The sequence below is a fragment of the Ailuropoda melanoleuca genome, chromosome 2 (genome assembly GCF_002007445.2).
Source record: "Ailuropoda melanoleuca isolate Jingjing chromosome 2, ASM200744v2, whole genome shotgun sequence".
NCBI classification, from domain to species: Eukaryota; Metazoa; Chordata; class Mammalia; order Carnivora; family Ursidae; genus Ailuropoda; species Ailuropoda melanoleuca.
In genome coordinates, this window is record NC_048219.1 from 137,753,785 (window position 1) to 137,773,061 (window position 19,277).

General features: G+C 38.4%; 1 protein-coding gene across 2 annotated transcripts in view; it reads left to right on the top strand.

Annotated features, from left to right (window-relative positions):
* CERS6 (ceramide synthase 6) overlaps positions 1-19,277 on the top strand; it is a 311,818-nt gene that overhangs the window by 218,270 nt on the left and 74,271 nt on the right. For both annotated transcript variants that reach the window (XM_019796708.2, XM_002916510.4), the window contains exons 5-6: positions 15,212-15,262; positions 19,056-19,148. In XM_019796708.2, the coding sequence (XP_019652267.1) occupies positions 15,212-15,262; positions 19,056-19,148 (144 nt within the window). The remainder of the gene's footprint in view (positions 1-15,211; positions 15,263-19,055; positions 19,149-19,277) is intronic.

The following is a 19,277-nucleotide window of genomic DNA, read 5'->3' on the forward strand; positions in this document are numbered from 1 at the left end:
ATAACTGAGTCCTTTCAGAGAGAAGGCAGAGGGGTCTTCCTCTGATGTTGGGTTTCCATTTGTGGGGTGTTGGAGTCTGCAGTATGATCAGAGCAGGGCAAACTAGGATTTTGTCTTGGGAGAAATAAAAGGTAGCAGAGGGAGCGGCGACATTTAGGGCTTGAAGGGCTTATAAGAACTACACAGTCCCACTCCTGATATCACAGATGAGCAACCAGAGGGATTACCCACTGTCACCTAGCTGGTGAATCGCAGACTAAGGCCTGACAGTGGGGCTCTTGGGTCCTTTCTGAGTCTCTCTTCCTTATAATGTGTTTTTTTTTCAGGGGTTGGGAAATTAAGGAACGTTTATTCCCCTACTTCTAGATTGCCTCGCCTCTCATAAAAGTGGTGTTCTTCATTAACATTGCAGGTATTTGGCTGCTTTGCAAGTGTCTGATTTTTCCACTTTTCTACAGCATTCTCAAATAATGATAGCATGATGCAGTTTGTTCTTCTAAGTATTCACTCATGTAAAATATTTTCTTTCATGGCCATATATGGTCATATCTAGATGGAAGAGTACTGGCAGATTAGGAGTTTAGGAAGCATAGAACTGGTTATACTTAATATGTTTGGATTCATGATTCATATAATGTGGCCTGTTACTTGTAGGTTTTCAGATATAATGCATAGGTATGGTGACAAGGTAACATTAAAAAACATAAGAAAAATCAAGCCTAAAGTGCCCAATATTTTTGAGAGAGAGAGAGCAAGCTATGGCTCATCACCCTTTTCTTATATAATTCCTTTAAAGTGTTCTCAGTAGCTCAAGTCAAATTCATTTAGAAACAACTGACTTGTGAAAATCCTGAAGGTCTCGTAGGCTATACTGTCTCAAGGGATAACCCTTATTCTCTTCCCATGGCTATGGATTATCTGATTAAAAATTGTATATCACTACCCTGATGAAAAGAGTCTTCCCTCCTCAACCTTATTTAACTCTATGGTTTTTGGATTCTTGGAACTAATTTTGGTGTACGTTAAGGGCTGGGGAGGACAGAGGTGGGGATGTATTGAAATGAATATCAGATACAGTTGGTGTGACATTGCATGTGCTGAACATTGCTTATTCAGTGAATTAGATTTAAAAGAACTCATTTCTTGAGTACCAGGGCTCTTTCCAATGTTGTGTATCTGTTGCCATATGTGCAACAGATTGGTCAGGAAGAAGACTAAGCTGCAGCAGGAATGCAGCTCAGAGACCCAACAGTACAGTGCCTTAAAGAACGAAGTTCATTTCTGCCTCATGTAACAACCCCAATATAAATGGCCTAGGCCAGGAAGGCAGCTCTGCTCTATGTGGTGTTCAGATACTTGGTATTTTTCATTTCGTTGATTTGCCATTTTTGGTGCAGTGATTCTCAAACATTTTGGTTCTTGGTCCCGTTTATACTTACAATAAGTATACAGGATTTTAAAGAGTTTTTTTTATTAGTCATATCTATCAATATTTATTAGGAATTAAAACGAACTTTAAATACATTTATTAGTATATTTAAAAAATAAAAAGAATAAATCATTACATGCTAACACAAATGGCATTTTAAGAAAAATAACTATATTTTCTAAAATAAAAACTAGAGATTTTCACAGTCCTTTCTAATATATGGTTTAGTAGAGGAGAGCTATATTCTCATCACTACTGCTACTTTCAGTCTGTTATGATGTGTTAAGATACCTAGGAATAAGCCTAACCAAAGAGGTAAAAGATCTGTGCTCTGAAACCTATAGAACACTTATGAAGGAAATTGAAGATGATGCAAAGAAATTCACAAACATCCCATGCTCATGGATTGGAAGAAGAAACATTGTTAAAATGTCTATACTACCCAAAGCCATCTACACATTTAAGGCATTTTTTCACAGAACTAGAGCAAACAATCCTAAAATTTATGGAATGACAAAGGACCCTGAATAGCTAGAGCAATTTTGAAAAAGAAAAGCAAAGCTGGAGACATCACAATTCCAGACTTCAAGCCATATTACGAAACCAGAGTAATCAAGACAGTATGGTACTGTCACAGAAACAGACATACAGATTAATGAAACAAAATAGAAAACCCAGAAATGGACCCACAACTAAATGGTCAACTAATCTTTGACAAAGCAGGAAAGAATATCCAACAGAAAAAAGACAGTCTTTTCAACAAGTGGTGTTGGGAAACCCAGATAGTGATATGCAAAAGAATGAAACTGGACCACTTTCTTACACCATACATAAAAATAAATTCAAAATGGATGAAAGACCTAAATGTGAGATAGGAATCCATCAGAATCCTAGAGGAGAACACAGGTGACCTTGGCCACAGCAGCTTCTTACTAGATATGTCTCCAGAGACAAGGGAAACAAAAGCAAAAATGAACTACTGAGACTTCATCAAGATAAAAAGCTTCTGCACAGTGAAGAAAACAATCAACAAAAGACAGCCTTCAAAATGGGAGAAGATATTTGCAAATGACATATCTGACAAAGGTTAGTATTCAAACTCTATAAAGAACTTATCAAACTCAACACCCAAAAAACAAATAATCTAGTTAAGAAATGGACAAAAGAAGTGAGTAGACATTTTTCCAAAGAAGACATCCAGATGGCTAACAGACACATGAAAAGATGCTTAACATCACTCAGCATCAGGGAAATACAAATCAAAACTACATGAGATACCACCTCACACCTGTCAGAATGGCTAAAATTAACAGAGGAAACAACAGGTGTTTGCAAGGATGCAGAGGAAGGGGAACCCTGTCACACTGTTTGTGGGAATGCAAACGGGTGCAGCCACTCCACAGTATGGAGGTTCCTCAAAAAGGTAAAAATAGAACTACCCTACAATCCGGCAATTGCACTATTAAGTATTTACCCAAAGGATACAAAAAGACTGATTTGAAGCAACAAATGCACCCCAATGTTTATAGCAGCATTATCAACAATAGCCAAATTATCCGTTGACTGATGAATGTCCATCGACTGATGAATGGATAAAGAAGTGGTGTGTACGTGTACACACACACACACAGTGGAGTATTACTAAGCCATAAAAAAAGAATGAAATTTTGCCATTTGCAACGACATGGATGGAGCTAGAGAGTATAGTGCTACGTGAAATAAGTCAGTGAGAGAAAGACAAATACCATATGATTTTACTCTTACATGGAACTTAAGAAACAAAACAGATGAACATGGGGAAAAAAAGAGAAGCAAACCGTAAAATAGACTCTGAAGTATAGAGAACAAATTGAGGGTTGCTAGAGGGGAGGTGGGCGGGGAGATGGTTGTTAAATAGGTGATGGATATTAAGGAAGGCACTTATGATGAGCATGGGGTGTTGTATGTAAGTGATGAATCACTAAATTCTACTCCTGAAACAAATAATATATGTTAACTAACTGAAATTTAAATAAAAACTTGAAATTTAAAAAATCTGTTATGAAGTGTTTGTTTTCTTTGGTTGAAGTATTAGAAGAAAATCTGGGCCTCACAGTTATGTAGTTGGAAAAGGCAGAGATATCCTAACAGTGTTTTTCAAAAACTGTAATATTATTCTTTAATACTACACCAAAACTCAGCAAGAATGTCGGTGAACTTTTTGTACTTGATTACATTAGTGCCCATTGATCTATCTTTCTTTTTTACCCACATTTGACTATTTAACTTGATGCACTGGTCATTTGGAAGTTATTGGTTTACTGAGGGGTACAGATCTTACAAATGTTGGCATGTCATTATAAATACCAAAAATTTATATATTTTTTAATGTTTTCACTGATCTCAGACACTTTTAACTAATGGGAAACTGTTAGGAATATAATAGACTATACGAATACCAAAATGCTAATATTTGCTTTGAAAGCTAGAATTTTATCATTGGCAACAAATACTGTCATTTGATTTTCTTAAAGTAACAGACTCACTGTGTGCATTTTCAAGAAAATGTCTACGAATACTCAAGTCAGAATAACCAAGTCTTTGTGAGAAAAATAAACGGCCAAATTTTCACTCACATTTCATTAAGTTCATTTTTTTGCTTTTCATGTTTTCTCCACCTTCATGTTATTGTTTCTCTCTATCCTGAATAAATGTTAAAGATAGGAATGAGAAGATTTTTCTTATGTGATAATTACACTTTTATTACCAGCTCTGCATTCCTGGTGGGGTCTAGTCACCTCTCGGAGGGTGTGCGGCATGTGGGTATGTGTCCTGCATGAATCCTTGTGAGCAACCCACAAAACTCTAACCTTTTATTAGTCGCTAATTGGAACAACAATGTGCAGCCCAACTTTTTGGAGTAATTCATGTTTTCACAGGATAAAAAATGAAGATTCTCACCATGTCTCCAGATATGTCCATTAGGGGATCTTAACAGTAGAGTTCTCTTTCTCCCTCTCATGTGGTTCCAGCTCCTGCTTTTGTTCTCTTTCTATTTGGCAAAACTGTATCTTACTCATGAAAGCCAGCTTTTCGATTTGAAAATATTATGCAGGGAGATTAATGACTCACACTCAGCTAGGATCTGGTTGAAAGAAGCTTGAATTCCGGTTCTCAGCCACAATAGTCTGTTCTCTTTCTAGCATTTGTGAGGTTTACGGTTAGCATCTCACACAATAATGAAATGACAGGTGGATCTAAGCATTGTGTGGACATCAAGAAGGGGCCTCATAATCATGAGTTTACTTTTTTAATCACTCACCTCTTCTGATCCACGTGCTCGTATTTGTAAGTGCTGTCCTATATCCTGCTGCCTTCTTTGTGCTTAGGACGCTCCTTAGTAGGTGACAGTTAGGAAAATCAACACCAAAGAACATAAAAACCACACATCAGAGATAACTTTTTAAGCATTGAGAACCAATTCATAGACTATATACTTTTCAAATAATCTGGAGTTCAATGGAGAGGAAGACCCACCAAAGTGTATACAAAATGATCTCTGGAGGCAGAAAACCAGCAAACGAGTGCCTGAAATGTTGATCAAGAGGCAGGAGGGCAGAGGGGTGGAGCTGGCATGCCAGACACGCCTTCTGGCTTCAACTACTATGGTACCTCCTAGTGGAGCTGCCCTCTCCCCCCTCACCTTCCAACCCTGGACTGGGGGTCTTTTTATGTACTGTTCCCCTACATCCTGTGTTTACCCTGCTGTAGCCTGTTGTAGTTGTTTTGTTTCTCCAGGACATGGTGGGTTTCCAGAGAACGGAGAACTTGTCTGTTGTATCTTCATGCCTAGCAGAATGCCTGATTCATGGTAGCCACTCACTAAATACTTAAAAGAGTAAGTGAGTGAGAAGGATGCAATAATATTAACACCAAGATATTATGCCAGAGGCAAATTGGTTTAGAAGTGGTAAGGAAGAGGTTGATGGGAATCTTCATCGTGAGAGTGGGTGAATAAGTAGCAAAGTGATTGATCATCATTGTAATGAATGCAAGATTCATTCTGTGTTATTTGCTCATCTCATTATTTTTCTCTACTTTCTCTTAATTGAGAATTTATAATTAAATTATTAATAATTTGTATATACTCGAAATATCACCATCAACGTGTAAATACTCTGAAGGAAGCCTCCACCCATATGTGATCACAGCCTCCACCCACATCCTCACCTCGGTCTGTTCCCACAAAATCCCAACTAAGAATATACCAACCTCATATTATTGAACAATCAGATTTACTTCAATTTCTCATTTCTAGGAAAAGAATTGTACTGGAAATCCATGTGCAAATGCCTTACATATGGATCTAATTCATTTTTTTCAATAAAATTTGGGTCAAAGGATATACTGATTTTAAAGACCAATGACTTTTTAGGAAAGTTATTCCAGTTTGTAGGGCGTTGATTTCCTTATATACTGCTGACCCCTTTAAATATTTTTCAGACTCAGGTAAAAAAATACTGTCTAGTTCTAACCTGTAATTTTTATATATGTTTTTGGTCACATATAGTTTTGTTTAGTATGTTACCCGTTTATATCTTCTCCCTGTTTTTCCCATTAAGTATTTAAATATTTTAAACAATTTTTATGGGCTTTTTATATATTAAAGATACTAATCCATTGCTGTATGTTATAAATTGTTTCTCTACATTATCTTTTAACTAATTTTGGTCTTAGTAGCCACTCTCATTGGTCGCATTCCCAAATTCTACACTGGCCTGCACATTTCTCTCCCCCTGTGTTGACATTTTCACCATTTTCCCCTCCGTCTAGGTCTTTCCACCTCATTTTCTTTCTCTTTTCTTTCTTTCATCTGGTTTCTTTATTCTTGATTTCTTTTCCTATTATCAGTCCATTCCTCTTTGTAATGATTCTCACAGGGTGTAGGGAAGAGTCTACATCCAAATCCGTGAGAGGATGGCTTTTTTATTCTTTCTGTTCCCTGCTCTTGAGAATTACAGCCACAGTCACTTTGGGGTATGTGTGAAGTCCGTCAGCTGAGCAGAGGCAGAAAAAGTGGAGAACCACTGGCTGGAAGGTCCTAGAAGACATGGAAATGCTACTCACATTGCTCTTCTCTTTGTTTCAGTGACTAAACCCACATAAAGACCTGGTGACCTCGGGGCCCATCTCCAAGGAAATCCTTCTATTTATGTATGCTTGGCAGATCTGCAAATTATGTTCTAAATTGATTGCTGAATGTGCTGAAGGCACAAGCTTGACCAGGTCTTGACGACCAGCATCTTTTTTAAAGCCCGATCAATATAAAAGGCTGCTTTCTTTATTTAATGACATGGGGGTCAAGTCTAAATTACATTTGGACATTACAAGAGCTTTCAGAGTTAATCAGATGGGGGTCCTTCTAGGAAGGGGTCACCACTCTGCTTTGCAAATTTATAGTCACATATCTACTGACCCAGGAAGAGGAAAGGGTACGGTCTTGCATTCTGGGGAGCACCCCAGACTGTTCGCCACTAACCAGCAGCACCCTTAGGCCGAGAGACTTCTAGCTTCATTCTTTTCATCCCAAACAATTTATTTATCAGTATTTTTACCCATAAAGCATGAAATATTTCTATGCATTCTTTTTTTTTTTTAAAGATTTTATTTATTCGACAGAGATAGAGACAGCCAGCGAGAGAGGGAACACAAGCAGGGGGAGTGGGAGAGGAAGAAGCAGGCTCATAGCAGAGGAGCCTGATGTGGGGGTCGATCCCATAACGCCGGGATCATGCCCTGAGCCGAAGGCAGACGCTTAACCGCTGTGCCACCCAGGCGCCCCGAAATATTTCTGTGCATTCTGAGTTATTTTACAATGTGTATTAAAACTATAGCTTATTTTGAATAGATTTGATTTCATATTAATTCATTTAAATCATACAGTTGAAGGTTTCTAAAAAGAATTTGCAATGTTTATATAATNATATTTCTATGGCATTCTGAGTTATTTTACAATGTGTATTAAAACTATAGCTTATTTTGAATAGATTTGATTTCATATTAATTCATTTAAATCATACAGTTGAAGGTTTCTAAAAAGAATTTGCAATGTTTATATAATAACATTATTAATATAGATATTAACATCAAAAATTGCACATAAAAGGAAAAATAAGCAAAGATGTTAAGAGACAATCACAGGTGCTGTGACTAAACTTTAGAATTCAATCTCAGCTTCCCAAAACCAAGGTAAAAAGATAATACCACAATCATGTAATTCTCATTTGGTAAGAGGAAACATTCACAGAAAGCAAATATTTTTTTCACCTTGAGTTAAATTTTAAAGGAAAAATATCATGCAACTTACACATTCAACTTAGGGTAAAGTAGTGGTAACCTTTCTAATATAAATTCATTACAGACATGGAAGTACTTTTGTCATGTTTATTTCTTACAATAAATCCTCAGTATAAGCCAAAGATACAAGGTTTGAGGGTCACTCAGTGAAGTGTTTTCAGGGTGGTTTCAGTGAAATTAGTTTCAGTGTAATTCAGGAATCTAGGTTTCCGGAATTTTAAAACAATCTGAGGCTCTGTATATTTGGTACTTAACCTATGTGGAGGCCAGTATGTCTCTTAGAATGTATTCCTTGACTGTTAATTGTTGCAGCTGAGCTTTTTGAAAGCCATTAAGGAGTTTGGATAGAATGAGTGAAAAGATGAAATTTTTCCTCTAAGATGCTGTCTTCGGGTGTAAACCCACACAACTTTCACATCTTTGATAAGTCAACAACATTTCTTTAATACTTTGTGTGATTCATCTTCTTTTGTTAAATCAAAATAATCATGAATTCAAACAAAGTGCTATTCCTTCAGCTGCAGGTACCTCCTGATTCTTGAAAGAAAAGTGTATGTGTGTGTATGTATATTTATATTTACATGTAATCATTTAACACTTGCCTGGTGAACCAGGTATTCTTTTCTCTGGTCTTTGCTTCAAACTCTTCTGTTACTTTAGGCTTACAGGGACATGAGAAGCATGAGTGATCTGAGATAGCCTACTTGCCTTGATTTTTTTTTTTTTTTAAGATTTCAGTTATTTTTAGAGCAGTTTTTGGTTCAGTAAGGTTGAGGAGCAGATACAGAGATTTCCATATACCCCTGCTCTTTGCACATGCATAGTCTGTCCTGTGATCAAATCTCCCACCGACACATAAACACAAAGTCTGTAGTTTATGTTAGGGTCCAAAAGACTTGGACAAAGCCACCTGGATTTTTGATGATTGATCCATCTTCGTGATAGGTGGCATTGAAACTGAAAGGTAGATTTGGTGGGGGTTTTTAACTATTATTTTTAAGGAGTATGTCAGATGGAACTTTAAAAAAACAAATATAAGACCAAACCTAGATGGTAAGGTAAGATGATCCAATCTCACCTATTTTTGTTAGTTCCGTTCATGATGAAACCTCTACAGAGCAGCAGATAAAAGAACACATCTCCTGACCCTTAAAAAGGCTTCTCTACTTTTCTCTTTAAAAAAAAAAAAAAATCAATAGTTATACACACGTCTTAACGTATATGGTCAAAATGCAGATGAGGACTATGGGACGACCCCCCTCCCTGCCCCCCACAGCACTTCTGACCTCCATCCTGGTGCTGGGGTTGGGTTTGCTCGGGGGAAGGAGAGCCACGGAAGCCCGTCGTGAGACACCATGTTATTGATGGATAGGCTTGCTGCGGACTTGTGTCTCACGTGACGTTGTCTGACAGCAGGTGTGCACAATATAACGAAAAATCCCATCATACATTGTGGTTTAGGTGGACAGTGTTAGAAGTCATTTCTTATTCACAGCATTATGGTCTGTCTCGGTTTTGTTCAGATGTTTCCCGAGTCTTCTTAAGTTGAAATTAGTTGATGTGGAGTTTAACAGCTGTTAAGCACGTATGAAAAATTGTCCTAAGGTGCTGTGTTAGCTCTGGCTGTCACTACAGAATACCAGAGACTAGATAGCTTAAACCTCACACTGCTGGAGGCTGGGAGTTCCAGATCATGGTGTAGCAGGCTTAGGTTTCTGCTGAGGGCTCTCTTTCTGGCTTGCCTGTCTTCCTGATGGCCATCTTCCCACTGCTGTCATCACGTGGCCTTTCCTTTGAGCATGAGAGAAAAAGAGAAAGAGATCTCTCACCTCTTCTTCTTATAAGGCCACCAGTCCTTTCAGTATAGGGTTATGATCTCATCCTCATGATCTCAGTTAACCTTAATCACCTGCTGAAAGCCCTATCTCCAGATACAATCACCTTGCGTTTTTAGGGCTTCGACATATGAATTTTGGGGGGAACACAATTCAGTTCATAACAGATCCCAAAACAAACATGAATTGATATAATTTCTGTTGACAAAGAAAAAATTGGGAAGTAAGCTCGAGGGATCTTGTCAGTGATGGATAAACATGGAGCTCTTTTTTTTAAAGGGAGAGGCCTGATTACCCATCTTTACATGTGGGTTCTTTTATAGATTAGACAGGATTTGGAGGCCCTTTCTAACTCGAAATTCAATTTTTTTAATGTAATAACTCAACTGGGGTAATAATTTCAAATGCCCATGGCGTTTTCTTTCCTTACCCATTCTTTGTACCCAGAGTACCTACCACAGGGAAGATAAAGTGGAAGGATCTGGCTGGCCTGCATTCGAATCTTAGTTTTTCTACTTATCAGCTGTGTAGTCTTCAATTAATTATGGTACCTCTTTGAGATTGCTTATTTGTCTATAAAATAATTAATGAGACTTTCCTTGATGCATATATTAGTGAGAATACAGGCTATGCAGGAATATATATATATATATAATATATATATATATATATATAAAATTATGGTACCTCTTTGAGATTGCTTTTGTCTATAAAATGATTAATGATACTTGCCTTGATGTGTATATTAGTGAGAATACAGGCTATGCTGGAATATATGTGTGTATGTATATATATATATGTTTTTAAAGACAACCCAGTAGCTTAGATATGAGAAAAATGTTAGGAATTTGTCCATCTCACACATATAATCGAGAGGGAAGCAGACTGGGGCTGGTAGGAGCCCTCTGACACCAATCTCCACAGAAACAGATGTCAGGGTCCCAGGTGATTGCTCCAGTTTTCATGAACTCCCTCCAGTAGGAATGGAGAAAGGATGAGAGGAACTCGTTCACATGAACTTTTAGGGGCACCATCGTGCAGTGGCACACATAAATCTGCTCACATCCCTCCTACCAGAGCTTAGATAGTGGTTATATCAAATAGGGAGGTTGGTTGAGAAGCAATGTCTCTAGCTAAGCATTGTTTTACTAGCCATTTTNGCCGTCCGCGAGTCTGCCTGCTCCCCCGTGCAGGTGGCCCGCCAACCGCCAGCCTTCTCGCGTACGCTCCCCTACTAGCCATTTCTGCCTCAAATTGTTTATTATAAACATTACAAATAATTCATTAATTCATTCAACCAACATTATATTGTGGAATATTTGAACAAAGGGCTTAGCAGGGTGCCTAATACCAAGAAGATGGGGTCACCTTACTTTCTCTGCCCACCTTACTATTCAAAACATGGTCCCAGGCCCATCTGTATTGTCTAGAAGCTTGTTAAAAATGTAGAATGTCAGCCCCAAGCCAGACCTACTCAATCAGAACCTGCACTTTAACAGTTTGAGAAGCTCTAAGCCAGCATGTTGTCTCTTATGATATCTGCTGGCAGTTTGAGCACTTACAGTGTTGTTGTAGAAATTAAATAAGATCATATGTATAAAATACTTTGAAATCTGTGAAGTCTTTCATAACATGATTTAAGTGTATGTGTGTGACAGGGAATAATGTGAATCTTAAGGTACCAGAATGACAAGATTGGAGACTCCTTGGGTTTTTAGATTTTCCAATCTTGAAAATATGGCTTGATATTGTAATGCCATGTTTAAAAAGCATATCTATTTCTGGAAAATGGGCTTGAATTGCCATGTACTATTCTAAGCCCAGATTATTATTATTATTATTATTATTATTATTATTATTATTATTATTAAGGAAGATGCTAGGCCTGTCATTCTAAACTGATGGTTTTCAGTGTATTTTTAAAAATCACCAGTGTTGTCTTTTTGATATGTAAATAATTCAGCTTTTTATGTTTTGAATTCTTTACTTCGTGTGATGGAATATGCAGATTTTAATATCAAATATATGTGAAAATGATTCTAAAAATGATACCTAGAAGCATGGAAAAGGGAAAAATTGATAAATTGATTTTAAGAAAAGATAGCTTCATGGTATCAATTCAAATAAAGGAAGTTATCCATAATAAATTAAATTATAAGCAGTTAATTCAAATTCATACACCAGTGTTGAACTATAAAAAATTGAGAAAATCGCCTTCTCATGGACTTAAGGTTTCTAATCTGTAATTGAGAAAGATGACATTTGTATTTGTGCTACCTGTCTCATAGGGTTGAGGAGGCACATAACATGAGATCCTAGAAACACGTGATATGCATATAGAAGGGATATTCACGTCGAGTGTTGTCAAAGTGAGAGGTGTGTGTAAACATGCATGTAAAAGAACTTCTCATTAAATTGTTTGGCAAATAAGCTTGCAGGCTGAGCTAGGGCTCTGCCAGCTCCATCACATTCAGGATATCCAAGCCTTTTGTTCCTGTCTCAGGTGGGCGGGGTCCACCGAGAGACAGAGACTCAGCCCATATTTCTGCAGGTCAGTCAAGTTTCAGCATGTAATAGAAACAGATCTAGGTGGTGTACATCTGAGGCACACAGGGAAGAGCCTGTGTGTGAGGAAAAAGCCAGAGAAGCCAAGAAATTCACAGAGGAAGGAAAGCTCTAAATAATGGATTTTTCTAGGTCACTGGGAGTCAGACGTTTGTTCTCCTTCCTGTGACTGGAAGGAGTGGCCGCAGTGGGAGAGATTCCCACTGCATCTTTAGAGGCAAGCACACACATGCCCTGTAGGCTTGGGACTGATAGATTCGGAAAAATGCTGCGAGGTTTGTCACAGGCCTTGCATTGAATTCTCTATTCCTTTTCATTAGCGTTCAGTAAATGAATGCTGAACTAGGTGCTGGGGGCATAAACATATGCATAGAACATACCCCCCCCACATTCCCCTCCCTGGACTTTCAACTAATTGTTGAAATAATAAACAGCTTTATCAGAAAAAAGGTAAAAACTAACATTTGTACTATACTTTAAAGTAGATTTGATATGTCATACCCACATTTAAAAATTATGTATGTACGTGTGTTTAATTTATTGATTAAAAATAAATCTATATATGTTTATATCTGTATTAAAGAGAAAAAAAGACCCAATTTGGGCTATACATGAAATGTTAATAGCAATGAAAATACACTTTATTTTTCATTATTTTCTGTGTCTTCCTCGAAGGACATGTGTTTGTATGACTGTGACAACAACACATTAAACTTTTGAAGCCTCCGAAGTATTTTTATACATGCTCTCATCTGATCATCACAAGCGCTCTGTGGGCTAGGTCAGTAATACACATCAAGGTTACGGGTGAGAGAAATGGAGGAGACAGACGGGCATATAGCTCAGGTGCCCGGGATGTTACATGCAGTGAGGCTCCATGGTGTGTATGTCACTGAACAGGTAACCAGCGGCAAAGCCAGGAAAAAGGAAGGCGAAGCAGTAGTGCTTTAATGAAAGGAGAATGGTTTAGGGCGGAGAGTGGCTTTTTATTCAGTCTGACTCCCTAAACCAAGGCCTGGTTCAGTTTTTATTAGACTCAGAGACCGGGGGCACCATAGTCACATTTGGGTTTGAGACCAGAGAGTGAGTTTGATTTCCGGCTCTGAGACTGCCTAGCTCTTTAACCTGGAGAGTTATTTCCAGACTCAGGGCCTCACTTTACCTATGTATAAAATGAAGCAAATACTACTAGTTATTGTAAGGATAAAATGAGTGCATATGCGAGAGCCTTTAAAAGTGTATGGGGCAGTCTTGAGCTAAACAACTTTTTAATTGGCTAAGTAAATAACAGATCATGGAGAAAAACCCTAAAAAAAATTAGCGTATGGACATAGGATGACTGAGCAAATATTCACCAGCATCGTCATCTTCCTCCTCAGTGCAGGGCTGATGAGGAGGAGGATGGGGTGACAGGGTCTCTGTGGCTCTTAGGGAGACAAGTACTTTACCCTACCGCAGCCAGCAGCAACTTTTAGTCTCATAGGGTCTGGGACAGGGTAAGGAAGGAGGTTAGGTCTGTAAAAATATATCTAACATGAATCTTTCAGTGATAATATCATTTCGAGATGCATAAACAAGGACTGGGTGAAGGATAGATGATGTTTCTCAGTAAGAAACATACAGATGTATACCAAATGCATCTAGACAAATGCCACAAAATGCTGATAACTGTAGGTCAGAGATACAAAGGAATGATAAAGTTAATCCAGTAATATGAGAGAGTTTGTGCTGGTATCAATGGATTTTTCAGCAGCCTGTTTAAATTTATACGTCTCTCCCCGCTTCCTAGAAATGTTTGGAATCTGTGTGTACCCTTCGCTGTTCTGTTTGATTTTACAGTGTTGTAAGGCAAGTGATTGGTGTCAAATTAAGAGTGATTGTTTTGTCTTTAAAAGACCTTGACCATGAGTTGGGGAGTGGCGTGTGCTGTGGGGGTTAATTCCCTCAGGCCTGGAATTAGTCTGGGCTGTTCTACTGAAATCAGTATCCCTGCCTGTTACTTAACCACTGGTCATCAAAGCATGAAAGGACTGATTGATAATGTTGCTTTGCAACGTTGGGTTGGAGGAGTTTCAGAGTAGTTTGCACCAACTGTCAGCATTGTTTATTGATAATAGTGAGATTGATGATTTGCTTCTGGTCTAAGTGAGACCCCCTAAAAGGCTCTGCTTCAGAGGCTGGTTACATAGTAGGAAGGTGTCCATGTAACCAGCAAAATACAGAAAAGCACCAGTGGGGACTCCCTCCCAGAGGTAGCCTGAAATACTACTGATGTGGGAAATAAAGGCAGAAGAAAAATTATTAAATTTCCTTACTACCTACAGCCCATTGGCAAGTCCTGAAACAGGCAGAGTGACCTTCCTCTAGGGACTCAACTGCCTCCATGTTGACACTTTGCTAAAGGCAAAAGGCAATCCTAGCCCAATTCCCCCCCACCTCCCCAGGATCCTATAAGCCTGCTTTAACATGTAAAAATTCTTTTGGAAACTTCCTTGTGTTGGCAATGATCCCTCAAGCATATGGCCCACCGATATACATCTGAAGAGTCTCATGACTAAGGTTTTATTAGACGGTAATAAATGACCTCTTCCCAACAACAGCTAGCCCCCTCAAGGTCCGGGAAACCTTGCTTCCAAAATTCCTTGGAGACTTAAGCTATCCCTAACCCCCTCCCAACTTGAAAGTATATAATCAGCCACTCCTCATTACCCCAGTGCAGCTCTTCCTGTCCACGGGTCCTGTCTCCGTGCTTTAATAAAACCACCTTTTTGCACCAAAGACGTCTCAAGAATTCTTTCTTGGCCATGGGCTTCAAACCCTCACGTCTTTCCTACATCACTACCGGTTGAGTTTAGAAGATTACCCAGAGAGCATGTATAATGGAATACTAATTGCTTTAATATCCTAATTCTAGTTAGAGTACTTCAGTTCTCATACAGGTAGATTATTGAAATCCCGAAGTATTGGGGACAAGAAATCTGTCATAAGCATCTCTTATCCTGCTTCATTTCCAAAACATGTAAAACGTGTTTGTCTTTTTTTTCAGACGCCCTGGTTGTGGAATACAAGGCACTGCTGGTACAACTACCCCTATCAGGTAAGGAGATTTACACATGCAGAGTATCTTCCTTAGGTCAGGCTCATGATTTTAGGCCCCTGCCCCCACCTCTGCTGCTTGATACAGACTTAGCCTAGTTAAGGGAAGTAGCTTGCATTCTCAGTGAAGTTCAGAATCAAAGCTCAATTGCTTTAGCAAATGGAATAAGCTGGAAGGTGCATTTGCTGAAGAGTGAGATACAGTCAGTTCGATAGTTGGGCGATTCCTGCTTCTAACAGCTATCTACGTCTAATGACTGCGGAGAGCCTGAAGACCTGAGGCCGGCAGGAGTCTATCTGGATGGCAAGCACACGGAGTTCAGGTCACTTTGTGGACTTAAGAGCCACCTCTAAATATGTAAATCAAGCACCATTTCCTTGAGGATAGAAAAATGGGCTTGTATCATTACACTAGACTTAAACCATCATCAAATATGAGATGAAAATTATATCCCAGGAAGGCAGCATTTCAGATCCCCACCCCCAACATACCTTTGCCTCTGTCCATGAATACAATATTAGCATGTGTTGTGTTCCTCAGATCAGTTACCATCTGAATATCATCTCTGGGTCTTTTCTTCTAGTAATTTCTTAACTGAAAAATTTCTAGAATTTCTAGTTTAATTGAAATATGTTATATAAAAGAATCAAATACAGCGATGTATTTTGGTGACAAGATACAGGGACATACGTTATGATAGGCACCTTGGATTTTTGACTTTGCCATTCGTTCCTTGGGTTGTCTTTTTAGGGGCATTTGGTCTTTTTGGTGTGTATAAAGTTACTGGGAGCAAGCATGCTCTGTATCTTTGTTACACTCAGTGTTGCAACAGGCTAGGGACTGGTTTGGAAACTCCTTGGGCTGGTTCAGGGCTAAGGACACACTGAAATGGAATTCCAGTTTGCATTTTCATCTCTTTCATGTAGTTTATTCAGATTAGAAAAGAATGTAAACAAGCAATAGGACATGGTTAGAGAAAGCCAAACTTTCCAGGGCTTTCTGTTAGAGACTGAAGCAACGTCGAAACCAATCACTTACTGTGCACAATTGCAATTCTCAGGCTCAACTGCTGTTTTACCATCTTAACTACTTGGGATGTTGTCATTACACCTCTGTTTGTGTCCTGTAATGGTATACTGAGTGGAAAAATCCAAATATATCTAGAATTCTATTTATAAAAGCACATCAAAGCCTCCTAGAAACTATAACTCGCATGTTGGTGTGGCAGCTGCTCTAATCCACTGCATTTAGGAGGTAAATTCTGTCCTATGAACAACATTGAGACAAATGTCACATCAAATGTAATAGCCATGCTTCTTTATAACTATAACATAGTCTGAAATAACTTTCACGTTTATGGCTGGAGCTAAGGAATTGCTTTTTTCTGGGATAATTAGTTGCTGGGACAGGGGCCCAAAATTGTAGTTGCTGACCGTTTCACAGACAAAACTAGAGATTTAACATGAAAATTTGAAGGTCTGGTAGATAGTTATGTTTAAAAATTAGAAACATTAGGGTGCCTGCCTGACTCAGTTTGTAGAGCATGTGACTCTTGATTTCGGGATTGTAAATTCAAGTCCCATGTTGGTTATAGAGATTACTTAAAAATAAAATAAAACAAATAAAACAATAAAAAAATAATGAAATAAAAAATAAGAAACATCATTAGTATAGAAGCAAAGCTACTGTGTGTTGGGATTCATTTCAAGACTGTCTTCTGCTGATAAGACATCATTGCTTATAAATGAATAATTTGACATTAGCCCCCAAAATCTAGGACCAATTCATGCTCTCTTATAGGAACAGTGGTCATCTTTGATAAACACCATATTCTAATAAAAAAAAAAATCAGCTCTTTCTTTTTGTATGTGTGGGGAAAAAATTGAACAACATGTAACTATTATGTATGTAATTAAAGTGCATTGTGGGTAGCTATGTCTCCATAAATACATAGATTACAGTTCAGAGTCAGTCTTAGGGCTTAAATATGCTCATGAAGCATATTTATTATGTCTTTAGCATGTATATTAAATAACTGGACAGATATTTAGATGCGAGTAGTGGTCCGTTGCAATTTTATTAAAGGCACACTGCTCCTTGTGTCTGAGTATATATGTAATTTATTATATGATGATTTTTTATACATGTGTATATTTTAAGTTTAAAATAACGAAAAGTGGTCTTTAGCTGGGCCAGTTTAGTTTGTCTTCAAGATCCCAATTTGGGAATGAGAATCCCTAAACATGGTAGTCACAGAGCCTCACTAGCTGAAAGACCTGTGATTGACCTTTCAACCCAAACTAACTGATGGCAATTGCCTGTCAGCTATACCACCTAGAAAATGATGGTACTAATTTTGTAGAATTTTTATGAGAGTCAAAGAAATTAACATGTAGGTAAGCTTTGTCAGCTGCAGAGCACTCCATGAATATGGTAGTTTTGCAATAATGATGCTCTCTTATGAACTCTGTGGTTTCTAGATGTACTCTACTTGTCTTCATACCCCTCCATGGCTTTTTCCAGGTGGTAGTGCAGGAAATCTCATTAAAACTGAAATTTAACCTTGACTCCAAGGGACCTGAAGCCAGTGCCCTATTTTCTAGATTCATTGCTGCCATATGTCTGACCTGAATACCTATCCCTTATTGCTAATGCCTGCAAATTTTAAAAGGACGATTCAGTGGAAAATATATTCTCTCCAGGGTGGTGCTGAGTTTGATAAACTCACTGATGCTCATTGTCTCTCAGAGCTTGGGATTGCTGGTGGGACAGTATCCTGTCCCCTTACTGTTGCCAAAGATCAGTGGGAGGGACAACTGTTTTCTTTAGTGCCAGTGCATAAAGTTGGTGAAAGTAGTAGTTGAGTGAGTGCCAGCTTCTCATGAAAGTCATTTGTTATGCTGCTGTTGGTTCACAAAGCATTAGCGTTTCAATTGTAGTTACTGTATATACTGTTACATTGTGGGTAGCATGGAGATGATGCATTTCAAAGGTCTTTCATTCATTCTGGTAAAGTAAGACATTTTGTTATAGCTCGATAAACAAAATAAATATTCTTGACTTCTGCCTCTCTGAGCCTCTCTCCATTCCTGGACCTCTAAGGTAGGTGTCAGCTCCATTTTACAAAAAGTAAACTAAGGCCCAAATTTTATACCTACTGAGCTGTGGAGCTGAGACATGATCTCAGATTTCCTGACTGGGGGCCTAGCCTGGTATTTCTTGGCAGCCTTTTTTGTCCCTCTCTGTCTTAAGAAATATTTTTGAATTATCCTTTTTGATATTCGCAATGTACAGAACATTTCCTAATAACGAGAAAGCTCTGATTAATGCAGAACTTGAAACTCTGCCTCCGTGACCCAACTGGCACCCCAGTTTCTATCAGCTACCTCCCTTGCTCCTGTACTATGGAATCTCACAGCACTTTCCAGGGTTATTCTTTTTGTGTATGTGGGGTTTTTGTTTTTTGTTTTTTTGTTTTTCAGGTTGCCTGAGGAATCTTACAGATACTTATGTCAAGGAACCATAAATCCTGTTGTTAAAATAAATAGTGAATTGGGTAACAAATGTTCATACTCACTGACACTTTTTTGGTTGAGGATGAAACAAAATTTAATGCCATCAAGCTGCGGATTAGAGGCATGCTTCAAAGCCCTTCTTCTCCACAGAGAGAACGGGGCTAGAATTTGTAGAGGTGCAAGACCATGTCACTTTTCAGTACTGAGCTTAAGATGTTTGGGACACAAATTGGTTTCCCATTAACTATTAATCTTTCCTTTTTTTCTTTGATCCTCAGCCACTCACAACTGACCTTCACTACTATTACATCCTGGAGCTGTCGTTTTATTGGTCTTTAATGTTTTCCCAGTTCACTGATATCAAAAGAAAGGTAAGAGTGGTTATGTTGTAAAGTGCTTGCAGATACGTGTCCTTAATGGCCCTTGCCAGATGGGTGTAGAGTCTCGAAGGCACTCACTCTGTTCTCTGGCAGTGCTGGCCTGGTACTACTTTCTGCATT